Below are 17271 nucleotides of genomic sequence, written 5' to 3' on the forward strand. Positions count from 1 at the left end.
TCCTAGGACTCATATTTCTGCAGGAGAAATACAGAAGCTAATAATTTCTTACAAATGCAAAAGCATCCAGTAGTATGGAGAACAATGATGCATGTTAAATGTGTAAAAATATAAAAAACCTTTTCAAAGGGAAGCTTTTTATGAAAATATTTTTCTTTTGATATTATCTTTCAATTAAAACCTATAAAACAGAAAATCAAAATCATTTTCTCCCTCCTCCCTTATGTTTAACTTTGCATGTTCTTCTTCCTCAGTTCCTGAAAACGTTAAGAATGATTGTACCAAATAACATACATATACTTTGAACACAAATTTCTTCAGTGAATCATTAATGCATAGCATCTGCACTGCAAATACTCTTCTTTTGCTGGATGTTTTAATGGCTTGATTGTGTACTTACAGTTGACTGAGGAATCACATTGCTGCAATGTAGCAGAATATGGGATTGTGCAATTTGGTTATTATTTCATTTTTAGAATTATCTTTTAGTTCAACAGAGGTACATATAAATAAGGTACATATAAGTGTGGGTGAGCTCACACAAATGAGTCACAGAGTGAGATGTGAATATCTCCTTAGTTGTGCTGTGCTCTAAACGAGTTACTGAAGTAATGGAAGACATTTGCTTTGGAATCAGATACAGTTCATGTGGACTTAACTCCCAGAAATATTTCAGTACTTCAGGTTGCTTTTAAATTTTTCCATATTTGTTCTCTTCAATTATGTTATGATAATTGGATACTATTCCAGCAAAAAATATTACATGCACCATATAAGAATCCTTTATAAAATTCGATTTTATAAAGCCTTCTCATGTTTTTTATTGCAAGTACAACACATGTATAAAATGCATCTGTTTTTACACACCATTTTGACATTGCTTTGGAGGAAGACAGATTTCTATATGTTAACATCTGGTTAATAACTTGTCTTGTTACACATATTTGTAAATAACCTATGTCAGTCTGATTTTTCTTACACTGAGAAGTGAAAAAGTCTACTAAAACTGCCCCTGTTCCCCAAACTGCAGTAAAATTTCTCAGTGCTCTAGAATGATTTACAGATGTTCTTAAGGCATTTCTGTTTTAATGCTAGAAGAAAAAAAAGAATAACACAGTCAGAACAGGTTTTACAAAGAGAATATCAAAAACATACATGGTTCTGTAAGTCTGTTTATTTACTTTTTGTTATCTTTAAGATCTTCATCAGCTAACACTTTGAAGAACAATCAAATACTCTGTGGGTGTCTAAGACTTTTTGTTATACTTACTGTGGGAGTAAGAAACTCTTTTGACTCTTTCACAGACGTAACTTGCATTTTTCAAGAACCAGGAATAGTACTCAACACAGTACCTAAAGAAGTAAAATTAGAAGAGTATTGTCTAGTTGTATTTCCTGAGCATAGCACTATGTACTTCATGCTGGTAATATTGCTCTCTGAATATAGAAGTAAAAATTTAGATTCTAACCTCACTTATGCCATTAGACACTTGGGAAGATTCAGCTGAGCTCTATTCACCAAGTATGAGTGGTGGAAGCCAAATCAATGCCCTGAGGCTCCATCTAGGACTCAGCCAGTAGCCATGGAAAAATTTCTCCTCAGAAGGAGTGGTGAGGCATTGGAACAAGCCGCTCAGGGAGGTGGTGGAGTCATCATCCCTGGAGGTGTTCAAGAAATGTGGAGATGTGGCACTGAGGGACATGGTTTAGTGGGCATGGTGGTGGTGGGTTGGTGGTTGCACTAGATGATTTTTGTGGTCTCTCCTAACCCTAATGATTCTATGAATCTAGGGACTCAAAAGCAAGCACTGATGATTGAAAACTGGCACTGGAAAATGCACAATGGAGTATTTTAAGACAACAGAAGCAAGTGAAACTGCTGCTAGATTTTACCTCATGGCTTCCTTTATGGAATATCTTCTTTGGCCAACACAGAGGCACAACTGGAAAAACCTGCATAGCTCCATCAGACAGGGATTGATCTTCTGCATTATGATGGTGACAGGAAGTGAGGTCACGTATGGGTCTTTGAGGATTGCCTGTGGACACCCTAGGAGAAATAGAACGATGAACTAGCTCGAAGAATTGACCCATAAAATCTCATGCAATTAATTTTCTGGGCAAATGGAAACATGCAGATTAATAGGCTCATGTAGATATCCTAAAGGCAAGTCTGACTGAGGCAGATAATTGAAAAAGAATCAACACTGGCACTTGAGTGAAAGCAAAATATGATTATTAATTCATTATTATTTATCATTTCTGGTAAGTTATTGAATTCAATGTTGCTTTTATTTATTACAAATACAAGAGACAACTCTAAAGGCGTAATTTATTTATTGCTACCTTTTTAGATGGAGGTTCAGTTGCCACTGTAGCATTAGTTTTCCACAGCACAAAGCAGTGAGATGAAGAACAGCACAACACATTTATTTTATTTGATATTTGCTATATACAAACACTAATGCAATATTCATTTCCAGTTCTACTCTGTTTCTTATACCCACTCTCTATATCCGAATCTTGGACTTAAAACAATATAATAATCAGACACTCTGCTTTTTTAATCTCCTTTTTTTATCCCCACTAATAAAATAAACAAAATTTATGCGGGCGTTGTGGCTTTCTCTCTGTCCATCTCTGTACTTATATTTCATTTTCCACTTTTACTTCTACTGTATTGAATAATCAGCTAATTTCAGCCATGATTTTAGAAAAACAAGTCCTCTGGACAAATACTTAACTAGAGGTTATGTAACTGCCAGGAATCTGGAGGAAAAAGGTCATTTTTTTGCTTGCACTGAGAGGAAGGTAGGAACAATTTCTCTGTTTTACTCTTATTTGTCAGCTGCCAGCTGGTTAATCACTTTTTTTTTATTTCAAGTGACAACTATTATATTGCTTGAATTTAAAAAAAAATGCAGGAAAATGGTATACTGAGTTATGGACATCTTGTCCTTTCTCTGGAGACAACTGAAAGGAAAATATCAGGTTTGTTGTGTTCACTGAACCTCTGCAGTCATCAGTGAGAGGTAAACATTTGCACACAAAACACATCATCCCACCAGGAAAAGCAGCTGTGCCAGGCTGCAGATAATGTAATACAACACAATAGGTGATGGCAGGTTGCAAGAATTGCTATGTAGTTTTTCAGTGTGAAATACAATCTCCCTTCAGACTCCCTTTCTGCCAAAGAAAAGAAAATAAAAGATGAAAATGAGGGAAATTGAAAAAAGGTAAGGCAAAATTGATGCTGCTTTCATTTTTTTCCAGTGTTTTTCTTCATTGAAGAGAAAAACTTACTTTAACCATAATCTTGTCATCCTGAAACCGTCCTCTGTTACACATCATCTTATGTCTTTTGCCTTTACTTAACAGTTGTTTTACAGTGAGTAAAAATCAAAGGACTTGATAGAAAAAGAAATGCAACATGTAAAATGTGCTAAAAGGCAGCTGGGCACAGCTACAACTGGTGTGTGACCACCACTGCTTTCTGAACTGAATAACACTGCTCTGAAGAGATGATTTGGAGGGGAACACTTTATGCTGTCCCTTTGCCTTTCACCCACTGGGGTAGGAGAGAGTGAATGAGGGGAGCAGGGGAGCAGAGGCAGCAGCAGTGGGGATGCTGGCTGGTTTTTCCATTTGTGAAATCAGAAGCAGGCTTTGGCCACATGTTCAGATAAACTGCCGTATGTGCAGAGTATAATCCCCTTAGACAGCATAATTGCATTTCCAGGTTCATATGTCTCACATGCTTTATAGCTTTGGGCTATCTTATGTTACGTGATAGGGGAGGTTACAGGGGTTAAATTTAGACTAATGAAGTTCTGCTGAAATGAGACTCAGTTGTCTAGTGCTGACAAGAAGTTTAATATAAAATGGCATTCGTGTGCAGGAGAAAAATTAAGGCACTGCCAAGCTCAAAGAGATCTTTATGAAATTATATGCCTTTGACCAGAGCTTGCCCAAGGTATCAGGAATTATGAAGGAGAAATGGTTAGGCTTTGCAGCTCCTGTACTCTTGGTTCCCTCTGAAAAATCGCCATTGTCTGAGTGTCACAGACGCTGCACAGTTCTCAGCTGTAATTAGTCAGTGATGGGTGAGAGGAAGCTCAATTTCTCTCAGTCTTAGAAGCTTACATAAAATCATAGAACCATCAAGGTTGTAGAAGACCTCAAAGATCATCTGGTCCAACCATCAACCCATCACCACCATGCCCACTAATCCACATCCCTAAGTACCACATCTGCATGTTCCTTGAACACCTCCAGGGATGGTAACTCCACCACCTCTCTGGGCAGCCTGTTCCAATGCCTCACCACTCTTTCTGAGAAGAAATTTTTCCTAATATCCACCCTGAATCTCTTCTCGTGCAACTTAAGTTCATTCCTTCTTGTCCTGTTGCTGTTAACTGCAAGAAGAGGCAGACTCCCATCTTGCCAGAACCTCCTTTCAGGTCACTGTAGATAGCAATAAGGTCTCCTCCCTTCTTCTCCAGACTGAACAATCCCAGTTCCCTCAGCCACTCTGCATAAGATTGTGCTCCAGACCCTTCACAGGTTCGTTACCATTCTCTGACACCCCAGGGCCTCCACGTCTTTTTTATAATGAGCGGCCCAAAACTGATATACACTCAGCCAGGCTACTATTTTTACTACATAAGGTGCAGTCACTTACGTGCAGCCGAGTGAAGTTTCAGGATCATGCCAGGTCGGTAGGGTGAAGTAGACAGAACTGAGGAAGGCAAAACTATAGGGTGGAGAAGAATATAACAGGCCTCAATGTATTAATAGGAAAAAAAAAAAAAAAAAAAAAAAAAAAAAAAACAGCTCAATCAAGAGTAACTGAAAAAAAAAGCTGAATTCACAGAACAGTAATATACACTTCTGTAGACACTGATATATAACTAAATTCACAGTCACCTATATTTGTAGATACTATTTTCTATTTCAGAAACATGCCATTTTACACACTTTGTTATTATCCCAAATCAATCTCATCTTTTTCTGTATGTATCTGATTGCCGGTATCTTGAGGAGCCACAGTCTGCACCCAAAACACCTGCACATCAGCTACAGGAGGAGAAAGAAGTGCTTCATGTCATTCAGGAACTTCGTTTTTTATCTGTTTACTGAGAATATACTGTTATGTATGAGAGAGCTGAACAGCCAGGTCCTTACCCAGAACTTCCAGCGGCATATAAGGATGTCAAGATGTAAAAGGAAGGGCAAAATATGTATTTGCTAGATCTTGAAAAGTGTATTGGCCAAGAAAAAATAGGATTTAAAGAAGATATACTTAGTGGAGACCCAGAGAAGCAGTTCTGTATTGCTTTTTTCTTAGGTCTGTTCGCTAGTTTTGGAGCAAAACGTGAGCAAAGAATTGGTTGGAAGGACTTGGCATTCCCCAAAAGGACTAAGAACCTACAGGACAGTCCCTCTAACTTCTTTTAGCACTTCTGTGATAAAGAAATCTCCTCACTAGTAACCCAGAGCAAGTGTCCCTGAAGGGCCTCCCAACCTCCACCTCTGAGATGTGTTTTGGGATGGGCTTTTAGACAAACTCCAGAGCTAATGGAGTGGATATTGGTCTTCCATGTTGAACTCACCAGGGCTGGGCGGCAAGGTTGGTGATGCGACTAAGGTCCCCTCAGCAACAGGAGGGGCTCCAGCTGTGCCTCGTGGTCTTGAAGTGTCCACATGCAGTGGTGGAAACCCTGATGTCTTCACACTAACTGTCACTGGCGATGGTGAGGGCCTTGTGTTGGGATTCTCTTCCCCCTTCAGGGCAAGAGGAGTGTTGGTACCTGGAGAAACAGAAAGATGGAGGGTACCACCAAGAATAACATCCTAGGAGACAATAAAACCTAAAATACACCCAGAAAATCCTATCTACTCCTCGAGTGCTTCCACTAGCAGGTCAGGTTCAATTTTTCACCTCATTTTGAAAATTATTTTATTTTATTGTTTCATTCCAGGAGTGTCAATAATGTTGGAAATTTTAACTGAGAACATTTCAGTATGCAATTTTTCATAAACAAACAAACAGAAAAAAAGGGCTGGAGCACCTCTCCTATGAAGACTGAGGGGGATGGGCTTGTTCAGCCTGGAGAGGAGAAGGCTCCGGGGAGACCTGATAGAAGCCCTCCAAAACTTAAAGGGAGAGTATAACCATGAGGGAAATCAACTTTTCACGTGGGTAGGTAGTGATAGGACAAGGGGGAATGGTTTAAAACTAAAAGAGGAGGGGTTTAGATTATATTTCAGGGGGAAATTCTTCACTGAGAGGGTGGTGGGGCACTGGCACAGGCTGCCCAGAGAAGCTGTGGAGGTCCCATCCCTGGAGGTGCTCAAGGCCAGGTTGGATGGGGCTTTGGACAGCCTGTTCTGGTGGGTGGCAGCCCGACCACAGCAGGGGCTTAGAACTAGATGCTCTTTAAAGTCCCTTCCAACCTAAGCCATTCTATGATTCTGAGTTCAATGTTTTTTTTTTCTACTGAGAGAATTACTGGCCTGATTTTCTTGTTAAGACAATCTTTTATCTTTAGTTTAACATCACAGATGTTTGCAGGAAAGATATGCTGCCACTTGTCAAGACATTAACAAAGGATAATATAAATATTGTCAGACTTAAATTTACTTACTTTTAAATGTCCATGGATGTTCTGCTGATGGATCCACAGTTTTGTTTGAGTCCTCCTGTGATTTCACAAAACTTGAAAAAACTGAATCTAAATCTTTGAGGTGTGAGAAGATAAGGTTAGCACACTCAGTATCTATGGCAAATTGCATGATAAAAAGGAAATAAATCAAGTTATGATATGAAAGGAACAAATGTTCTATTTTTAAAAGAAAGTTATTTCTAGCAAAGTACCTTTGATTTTTTAGTTTTATGTTTTTTGTAGCAGGTGAGAAACATCCTACAGCTTTCAGCACAGGTAAACTTGCCACTGATTCCAAAATCTTCCTGACAGCGATAGGTGGAGTATCTACGCAGCACACTGAAGGAGTACATTCGACTCCTTTCTGAATGTTACTCATATAAATGCAGATTACTCATACTGAGAGCTAAGGTAGATCACAGAATCAGAGAATCGTTTGAGTTGGAAGGGACATTTAAGAGTAATCTAATCCAATTGCCCTGCACTGAACAGGGACACCTACAGCTAGAGCAGGTTGCTCAGAGCCCTGTCCAGCCTGACCTTGAGTGTCTCCAGGGATGATGCATCCACCTCTCTGGGCAACCTGGATACTCATTTGGATCAAAAACATCACAGAGCCTCACCATCCCAGCTCTTTTGTTTGTTCCTGCTATAGAAGACCTCTCACTGTATAATTTAAATGTCTGTAAATTTTTCTTTTAGTTTTGCAAGATGGAGAAGGAACATTCATTGCAAGTGCTACCTAGACATGGTTTTCATTGTATTTGCTGCTTCTTTTTATTCCCCAGGATGTACTTACCCAGGTCAGAAGATGTGTTACTGGAAAATGTGTAATTAATAGCAGGAGATTTCACTGGTATTTCCCAAAAGTCAGAAAGATTTCTCCCTGCAAACATAAATGATTAAAAATATGACGATGGAGTTGTTTCTAGTATGTCATCGCTGAAAGTAAATAAGGCAATAATTGAGTTGGAATGGTTTTTGAATTTACCTGTTTGACCTGTCATCACACAGATGTAGATACAATCTGAATCATTGCTCTGACGCACTGAAAGACAAAGGAATGCAAAACAGATAATTGTTACTAGCTTTCACTACATGATATCGTCTTAAGTAGCTGAAAACATAAAACTGAAATGGCATGTGGCTACTACTACTGAACAAAAATTTTCATTCAGATTTGGTTTTGACAAAGAAATCCAAATAGAAACATTTCTCCAGGAAATACTGCTATTTAATTAAAATTCTAAATTATAAGCATGTTTACAAAGAAAAAAAGAATCTTCAGAAAATATAGTCTATCATTATTCTTTTGGGGTCAAAATTTTTCCTAGATACCAGCACTCAATTATTATCTACTAAAATTTCAAATAAAAGAAAGATGCTCATAGAAAATCATATTGCTTATGTGTCTCTATTGTATATATTAAATTATATATGTGTTTTTTTTTCTCTAAGGACAATTTTTCTTTTACAACCATAGGTCATGCTTTGTTAGATAAATAATGCTGAATAAGAGCAATAGGATTTTATACACATTTCTATGCTTGTTTCCATGTCAGGAATAAATAATATAATAAGGCAACAATAAATACTAAAGAAGAAGTGCAAACCTGAGAGAATAGAAGTAGATTTGAAAATTTCTGTGAGATAGCTGGTAGAGTTTCCAATAATATCAACAAGTAAAGCAGTGAAATCTAGACGACAAAATAGAGAAAATTTATAACTGAAACACATCTTCCAAATTGACTTTGTCAAAAATAATTTTCTTACTTGAAAGTATGTGAAAATGTTTGAAACATTTAAAAGTTCAGAACTTTTCTGCTGAATAGGGGTAGACACAGGAAGCCACCGGTAAACTCCGTGGAAATATGCGTCAAATATGATAACCAAAACAGCACCATTGTTCCTAAAAGGAAACTTGAATGGAGATTATTTGTTCAAGAAAACCATTTAGTAAAACTGCTTAGACTTAAAAGTACCCAGCCTTGTAGATTCTGTGACGCTAATTGCCTGTCTACACATGGGATGTCTGATTGCCCAGATCTTCTGAGATCTGCTTCACGCATGCAGACGATGTCATCAGCTCAAAAAATGGCTAGTGATGAAGTTGTCATGATTTTTAGTAACTGTTTAACAGGTTCTAACAGGACAATGTTCTCACTTAGAGAGTGACAGACATTATCTCTTGCAATTGGTGTTGAGCCCACAGTTTTCACTGCTTGGAGTAGTGTTCGTGAAAGTATTCTGGATATGGACTCAGTACAGACTGGTCATTGCACAGACTTGTGAGTTCTATGACGTGTCCACAAAGAATCAAGAAAGCCACTGTGCTTGCTCTGGGGGAGATCATCACATGCAGCTTACAGGGCATGGGTTCTGGTCTCCAGTTGCTGAACTACTCTTGATATCCCACATTAACCAGACACAGAAGTCACATCAGGGGTATGAATGAGGACTACAGGTGAATCAACTCTAGTCAAGCATTAAACCCTCCTTTGCTCTCCTGTTGGGCTTGTTGAGGTCATTGGAGTCTACTGTTGTAGATAAACCCTTTACAACTAAAAAAGGGAAGATTTAGATGGGTTATATGGAAAAAAAAAATTACAATAACGGTAGTAAAGCACTGAAACAGGTTTCCCAGAGAGGAGGTGTATGCATTCAGGGTCGGGCTGGATGGGGCTCTGAGCAACCTGATCTAGCTGTAGGTGTTTCTGTTCATTGTTTGAGTGTTGGACTAGATGACCTTTAAAGGTTCCTTCCAATGGAAATAACTCTATGACTCATGCTCTGTATGTTATCTCAGGAGTGTGAAAGTGGTTAAGATAATCCCAGGTTATCTTTCCTGCAAATATTTTTTGTACTCTGAGGAGGAAAATGATGCCTTCCCTAGAGATGCTGCTCACCTGACTGATGGCCCCATCCCAGGGTGGCTGGTTGGGTGCAACCATTTAAGATGGGGTTAATCAAGTCTCACCAGAGGTTCATAGCAGCAACTTGTCGTCAGTAATGGCTGTTGACTACTAACAAGGGGAAAGACTACAGAACTTTGGCTGCAGCCTTCAGCTCCAAAGGAAATATTTCAGTTTAATCACATTTGATTGCCAACCTCTCTTGTATACCAACCTGTCAAGTCATTTGTCACGTTGTTTAAACAGTAGCAGTAATGCATAGGGAACTTGCCAGGGTCAACATTTTTCAGGCTAGAAACTGTAGGGAGAAAGGGAAAATGAGTGTCTTGATGCTCAGCCACATGAGGGGAACAGCTCCTGCATAGAGCAAAGGCACTCACTGTTATAAATGGTGACTGACACTTTGTGGAAGGCAAACGAGCTGTGGGACGTGACGCTCAGCAAAGAGAAGAGCTTTTTGGTACCTGCAGAAACACTTGCCCATGTGATTAGCAGTTGGAAGAAATCATGCAAACAGAATGTTTTGGCTCTGCTCATTTGATTTCAAAAAGACTCCTGAGATGCTGATATGATGCAGATGCCTGAGACTCAATACCTTTTCATTACCACTGAGGGATGCATCATCAGTACTGCTTACTTAAAATAAATAAATAAAGCAAGTAAGCAAACCTACACCGGATTATATAGTGCTTTCTAAAGGCATCCCATAAGTAATTACGCTGTGCCTATCTATGAGCACACTAATTTCTAAATTCTTTGGGGTAGGCAGATGTCTGCATTAAAATGTACAAGTGTAACTTGCTCTGAGAATTAATTTTGGAGGCAGACGGCATGCATTTGTGACTTCTCCTGCTAACATCATCAGTTCTTTATCTCCTTCACTGCCGCTAGCAGCCTGTCACCTCTCCGGCCACTGCAATGTCACCTCTGAGTGCCGTGCTCAGCATCCCGTTCACCAGCTCGGTCAGGTTAACAGCAGCTAGATCCACTGACTTTGCAGGCAGCTCTGAAAAAGAAAGAGTCTCTGGAAATGGCTGCTAATCACCTGCTTGAACAAGGCAAAAAGTTTCCAGAATGAGGAAACAAAATGAGCAGTTTATGTTTTGGGGCTGTGAAGAAATGAATATGCCAGGAGGAAAGTGATAAGTTTGGAAAAATCAGAAGATAGAGTGAGCAGTGCAATGGTGCCCAGAATTTAGGCAGTGCTCTGTGCCACCTTCTGCCTTGAGCATGCTGGGGTGGCTGAAGGGAGCAGTGTCCTGGTGCCCTTTCGTGCTGATGATGCATGCTTCCTTCCAAGAGAAAAACAGAGCACACAAATGGAGGAAAAAATACCAGGGAAATCCTCCCCCCATTCCACAATGCTACATGGAATCAGGATGAGAACAGAGTTTTTTTTTTTTTTCCCCAGTTACCTTGATGGCTGCACTACTATTGCAGATTAAATTAAATCTGGCTGAATCACACTTTTTATTTAAAAGATATTTCCTTCCTGCTGATGTTGCTTCTCTGTTTTTTTTTTTTTTTCCCCCAGATCTGAGCTTCCAAAGATGTTCTTTTCTTTCCCTACCACGAGGTGATGAAGAATTGGAGTGTCATGGTGTCTGTGCGTGTGCAAGGAGGTCTGTAAGTGCATGACAGAGAGGAAAAACAGAGCAGGATGGAAAAAGAAGCACAGAAAGCCAGAACGAGAGCAAAATCAAATTTGGAAAGGAAAACAATTTTCCAATGACATCAGTATTATTTTTAACCAGTTCTAAACAAAGCTTGTGGGAAGCTGTGTTGGAACAAATGAAAGTGGCAATGACAGAGCAGAGCACTATGGGACACACACCTCCAGAGATAAGAGAGGAGCCCACCTTTGGTTGGAGGGCTCTGGGAGGAGAGCAAATAAGAAGAGACACCACCTCTTCATATGCCCAGAAAGAGGGAGGTCAAGTTGGCCAAGGATCTACGCATTCTAGGGCAAAGAGCCATTGCAGCAGTGGTGGCTTTGGGACATGGACCCCACAGGGTAAATGCCACCCACCAGCACACCCCAGTGCAACACCTCCCACTCCCATCAATGCCCACACACAGGGCCGAGGGCTCCTAATGTGCTGATGTTACCTGCAGTAGCCAACACTGCTGCTTGCTTCTCTCTCTTGTTTTCTCTTCTTACGCATGAAGCTGTGAAGAGAAGAAAGAGTCTGAGAAAAGATTTCCCTGTTGAGCTACCAAGTATGCCTCAGTGCAGCTTTCTGCTGGGGTTACTTTGCTGTTCTTATTCATCACGGCACAGAAACCAACAGACACAAGCACTGCAAAGCAGCACACCGAGTATCCATAACAGCAGTAGATCAAGTGCCTAGGAATAAGCATTTCCCAAAAGACCTGCCTGGATCATTAGCTGCCAGCTAAATGTGGAAAATGAATTAAATATCAGAGTTTGCCCCCTTAACTCAAGGATCAAAGATTAAAAATTAGTAGAAAACTGTTTTTACAGATTGATCTGGGCTTGTACTCAACACTGACTGACAGGGACGAAGTATAATGAGGCTAACTCAAAAGGGATCTACATGGGCTGCATGTAAGTTTGCTATGAAGAGCAGATGTTCAGGGCTGTGGTTTGGGGTACTGGAGTGGGGCTCAGCAGTTAGGGCTCCTTTCCGGAATTCTCTCAATAATGAACAAGGGCAAGATGCAAAGTAATGATGTAGACATTGCAGACACTTTGAAGTGCAGGACTTAGCTTAAGCTCCCTACCCCATCAGTGGAGAGCTGAGAGCCTCAAGAGCGAAGGCTCCCCAAATGAGCCAACACTTGCTATGCTTAACTCCGATGGAGCAGGATTCACCTTAGCAGTGGTGCTCCTCTCAGCCATACAACTCAGTGAACAGAGCTCCCACCAGGCAGTAGGAAACCTGTGTCCAGTTTCCTCTTCAGCAAGAGGAAAGCTGGAGGACTGAAAACAGCAGAAGGAAGAGGGGATGCGACTGCACAATCTGGCTGATTCTACCTAAATAAGTGAAACCTGGGTTCTTTTCCTTATTCTTACAGAATCTAGGTCTTCTACAGAAGGCAGTCTCAGGATACATTTCTCCTTCTCTCTTTATCTACATATGTATACAAGTGAAAAATAATCTGTGGATAATGCATGGTACAAGGTCTGTAAATCATGGTTCCCCATATGATTCTAGTCAGCTGTATTAACATCTCACTTAGTATGTGAGGAAATTTGGACTGGGAATCTAGCTGGTACGTCCAACCAATCAGCCCTGCCTGTGGAAGGTGATAGAACAGAGAACCAAGCCTGCCCCAGATGTAAGAATAGAGAAATCTCTCAGGCTATGGGAGAAGCTGAAAAAGAGATACCTTGGTTATTCCCCACGGAGCACAAATCATCATCCTTACCTATGTCCCAAAACAGAAAAAGACATAGAAATCCCAGGCTCATCTTTGCTGGCATATGACAATAGAGCCACCGCATCATGGATTCCAATTTCCAGTGGTTTGGGCTGCGCTAGGAGAAAGAAACACTGTTTTGGTATTGTTACTACTTGTATTGTGTGATTTGCTTCAACCCTTGTCCCAGAATGATATGACCAGGGGAGAAATACTAGCCATCTTGATGGCAAAGGAGACTGGTGATGCAAATGGCAAATAGACAGAAATCACACAGTCAGTACTTTTTGCATGTTGGATAGCATTTAGCTCTTAAATTTTGAGTCCCACACAGCTGGGACTTTACTGGGACTTATAGAATCAGAGAATCAATAAGGTTGGAAAAGACCTCTAAGATCATCTAGTCAACCCATCACCATCATGACCACTAAACCACGTGCCTCAGTGCCACATCTTCATGTTTCTTGAAAACCTCCAGGAATGGTGACTCCACCACCTCCCTGGGCAGCCTGTTCCAATGCTACACCACTCTTTCAGAGAATAAATGTTTTTTAATAGCTAATCCAAACTGCCCCTGGTGCAACTTAAGGCTATTACTCGGTGACACTGTCTACACAGTCCTCCTCCTGGATGAACCGTACCCAAAGCACCATGAGACATCAAGTTCCCAAACCTTCTTTGTTGAAGCAAGATAAAATTTACTCAGGTTCAACCTCAGAGCAGATATTAGTAGAACTCCTTTTCCGCAGAACTGTTTCTTGCCCAGTCATCCTTAATCTTATATTTCTACATTTAATTACTCTCACCAAGATACATCCTGTGCTGCCTTAGAGAGGGTTAGAAAATAAGGAAGGATGTCTCCCTCCTCTTTTTTTTCTGCACCAAAATACCAAAATAACTGTTATGCATATATACTATATATAACCAATACCAAATAACTATGCATCTATCAGAAAATAAGAGCATGAAGGTTAGCAGAATGAGATCCAGCTCTTTTTTTTTTTCATATCAGCTAACTCTTCTCTTAGTTAATGATAGAAGTACACGGTGAACCATTATCTTGAAGGTAATACTGTTTGATTAACAAACTGTTACTATCACGTTACCATCATGTTTAACATCTTACTCATATTTAACTCACTAGAGAATTTACACATAGTGAAAATAGCTAACTTGTATTTAGCAGTTCTAAAAAGAGATCCTTCCATGGGATGATGAAATGATAACGAACTATTCTGTATTTGAAATATCTGCGCTTGCTTGCTTGATGGGTCAGAAGTGTTTAAGCACTAGCACTGAAAATTTGAAAGCTCTGCTAAGTTTCCAGGTAGTACTTATCTATTATTTGTCTAATCCCATCTGCCTGACTCCAAACCTATGCCCATCCACAGTTTCTGTATAGCATGTGTAGGCCATGGGCTGAAGCTGAGAGAAAGCCTTGTCCAAATCTCATTCCCCAGATGTCATGGTCTGAGTAAAATAGCCAAGACTGTGGAATGGAGAGCTAGGCAGTCAACCTCAAGGGAGGTTTGTAACTACATATGTTTTGGAGCAGAAGGGTTATAGTGGCTGGTACAAGCAGTCAGGGGAAGTGGATTAAGAGAGTTGTTGGGCTGTGTGACTGAGGTCACCTTAGCTCTGTGAGATCCGTTTTGCAATGACAGTTTTGTGTTTGAGGACCATGGACCTCAGCTATGCATGTTTCTTGTGACCTCTTCCTCTCACACAAGGTATGACCGTGCCATCTCTGTGCATGCTGAATCAAGCAACGCAAAACATGGCCAACAACACTGAAGCCACAGTATTGCTCCTGCAACATAAGGCTGGCCTTGGCATGAGGGTCTCTGCTGCTTAGAATGGGAGAAGAGCCTAAACTTCTGCCCTTCATGGAGACTTTGGCTGTGTGGCAAGAAAGAGTTCCAAATACAGAAGGTGGGAGAGGAGGACAGCCCCTGCCCCATTACTTCCCCTTGGTGATCAGTGCTTTTGCTGAAGTGGATCAAACTCATTACTAATTTATTTAAAACTGTCCCATTGCTATTTATGGTGGTAGGACAGGGAAAACTGTTTGGCAGTGGACTTGGTGCAGTGTGCTAATGCAGAGATAGGGAGAGCATGTTTCCAAGGGGCAGAGCAGGGGGGAGAAGTCTGACAAATGAAAGAACTGTCCTAACAAAACACACTGTGAGAGAGGAAAAAAGGAGCTGTTAAAAGAGGGGGAAAAAAAAAAAAAAAAAAAAAGCACAAAAAAAAAAGCACAGAGCCGCACTTAGAACCATCCCACAGACACTGAGAAATGTTTTTTTGCTCTGCAAACATGAGTTTGCAGCTCTCTGCTGCTCACCCCACTGAGCTGCTCCTCCATGCTGACAGTACATGGAACCTTCTCCGCATACAGCCCTGCTTTGCAGCAGGAATTCAGAGCAGGCATTAGCGTGGCCTTTACATGCACATTTAGCTGGGATATCATTACATGCTACAGACTCAATCAAGAAAAATATCTAATGATTTGAACACCATTCAAACCTGGAAGGATGGATCATAAGCCAAATTCTGTTCTAGAATAGAAATAATAAGTAATGTTGCTATGGAATTAATGGAAAATCCTCCATTCATAGGAGAATGTTCTGACTGATTGCCAGGTGTATCTCTGTGGTATCCCCTGGCCATCATAAGTGTTTAAGAAGAAATTGTAGAAAAACTTTAATACTAAGAACAGTGCGTTGGGAAGACCGCCACTACTTCTCAACAGTGAGAGAATGGTTTAAATTTGAAGCACTAAGTTTTCACTGCTTTCCAAAATCTTTTCAAGCATTAACACATTTGTGCTGTCCAATTAAATTTTAAAGACATCTGTGAGAAATACTCCTAGAACTTCTGCATGAGCTATCTTATCTCCCAGTGCTGTGCATATCAGTAATATCATCTGTTATATGCCATGTTTGTGTTACCGTGCTTATCTGATTTCTAACTATTAATCTATCAGACAAAACTTTATTATTTTGTAGCTATATCTTTTTTGGTTACCAATACAAGCAACACTACTGTGATGACTGAAATACATTCCAGATTGTAAATAGGAAACATTTCCTGAACTTCAAACAATTTCCACTTCAAACAATAGAAAAATTCATAGACATTGAAAGAACAGGTGTCACACAACCATGAGCAGACAGACAAATCCCACAAACTGACTTTCAGTTAACGTTTGCCTTCCAAACATTTATCTGATACAGGCTGCAGGTCAGGCCTTTAGCTACAAATTCTCCTTAACCTCTGCTGGATGCAATAATCCACCTCTTGTATTGATTTTAAGCTGAACAATATTACTAGAATCCATTTTACTCAGAATTGGTGATCCAGAGTTCTCTGAACTGCTGAACTGGAGAGTTTAATCCAGTTCAGATTCCACTTATGTGCTCATGAAGACTTCCTATTAAATACCTCTGTGCTATTCTGGATTAACACTAATTTTAAAACAACATGATGATGATCTATGCTTAATTTGAACTCATTTTTATGCTACAGGCAAGCATGAAGTTTGAACTGTTTGAACTGTACAAACAGAATGCAAACAGATATCAAGTAATTTTCCCATACCTTCACACTAAACAGAGCAGAACTGAATTTAAGAGACCAAAAAACTGCTTTTTATTTTAAAAAAAAAAAAGGAAATTCCTTGAGCATTAATTTCCTTACCTTTGTTCAGTCTCACCATCTAAAGGTCACCTCTCATTTTAAGCACACCATGATACACCCACTCTAAAGAAATATTTCATGTTAATATGAAAATATGCCTCTGTTAGAATTATACACATCATTAAATTGCTATAACCACTTTTTAAGCTCAGGTTTATTTGTATGAGAATTAGGCAATTGTAATAAAAATATATTTCATTTATTATGCTCTCATTCAACAACAGCAGTAACACAGGCAATATGATTCCTTCCAAATACATTTGAAACTACTGAGATTTGGAATAGCTGATATCTACTTACCCAACTTCTCTTGACAAAGATGATTATCTTCAGAGCCTATATAAAACAGGAGGCTATTGCTGTGTGTTAATAATCACTTAGTGAAAGACTTGGAGTAGACAGGCTTGATAATCTTGCTTTAAAATCTCGTAGAAGTTGCCATCCTAATTCCAGAAGGACCAACTGAAGGTAACACAATCATAAGCAAACAAAGTGCCCGTTGAATCCCTCATGGAATGACTCTGTGGTATGCCAGGTCAGGACTGGAAGGTCCTTTTGGCAGTAATAACTTGAACTGCAAAGTAGAAGGATGGTTGTTTTTTTTTTCCCCC

The 17271-nt window shown here is 39.9% G+C and overlaps 1 protein-coding gene across 4 annotated transcripts; it reads right to left on the reverse strand.

The window, feature by feature from the left end:
* Positions 812-17271, reverse strand: HHLA1 (HERV-H LTR-associating 1). Of its 4 annotated transcripts, none has more exons than XM_021388139.1 (16): positions 16961-17271; positions 16661-16723; positions 12971-13074; positions 11687-11746; positions 10503-10583; positions 9958-10041; positions 9792-9875; positions 8279-8362; positions 7657-7713; positions 7465-7551; positions 6648-6740; positions 5613-5810; positions 4682-4753; positions 1894-2050; positions 1271-1353; positions 812-1091 (listed from the first exon to the last, which is right to left on the reverse strand). In XM_021388139.1, the coding sequence occupies exons 3-16, from the start codon at positions 13047-13049 to the stop codon at positions 1048-1050; spliced, it is 1263 nt and encodes a 420-aa protein (XP_021243814.1). In that variant the 5' UTR covers positions 13050-13074; positions 16661-16723; positions 16961-17271; the 3' UTR covers positions 812-1047. The 4 variants fall into 4 exon arrangements, with proteins under 4 accessions (XP_021243814.1, XP_021243813.1, XP_021243816.1 ...); XM_021388138.1 differs by having other exon boundaries at positions 12971-13079; XM_021388141.1 differs by lacking the exon at positions 16661-16723 and having other exon boundaries at positions 12971-13079.

Source organism: Numida meleagris, chromosome 2 (genome assembly GCF_002078875.1).
Source record: "Numida meleagris isolate 19003 breed g44 Domestic line chromosome 2, NumMel1.0, whole genome shotgun sequence".
NCBI classification, from domain to species: domain Eukaryota; kingdom Metazoa; phylum Chordata; class Aves; order Galliformes; family Numididae; genus Numida; species Numida meleagris.

Excerpts from the sequence above, each read along its gene's own strand:
- HHLA1 (XM_021388141.1), bottom strand. The coding sequence starts at position 13,049 with ATGATGCGGTGGCTCTATTGTCATATGCCAGCAAAGATGAGCCTGGGA. Across the intron at positions 10,584-11,686 it reads AGCAGTGTTGGCTACTGCAG|AGCTGCCTGCAAAGTCAGTG; the intron begins GTAACATCAGCA and ends TTTCTTTTTCAG. Across the intron at positions 1,354-1,893 it reads TCCATAAAGGAAGCCATGAG|GTACTGTGTTGAGTACTATT; the intron begins GTAAAATCTAGC and ends TTACTTCTTTAG.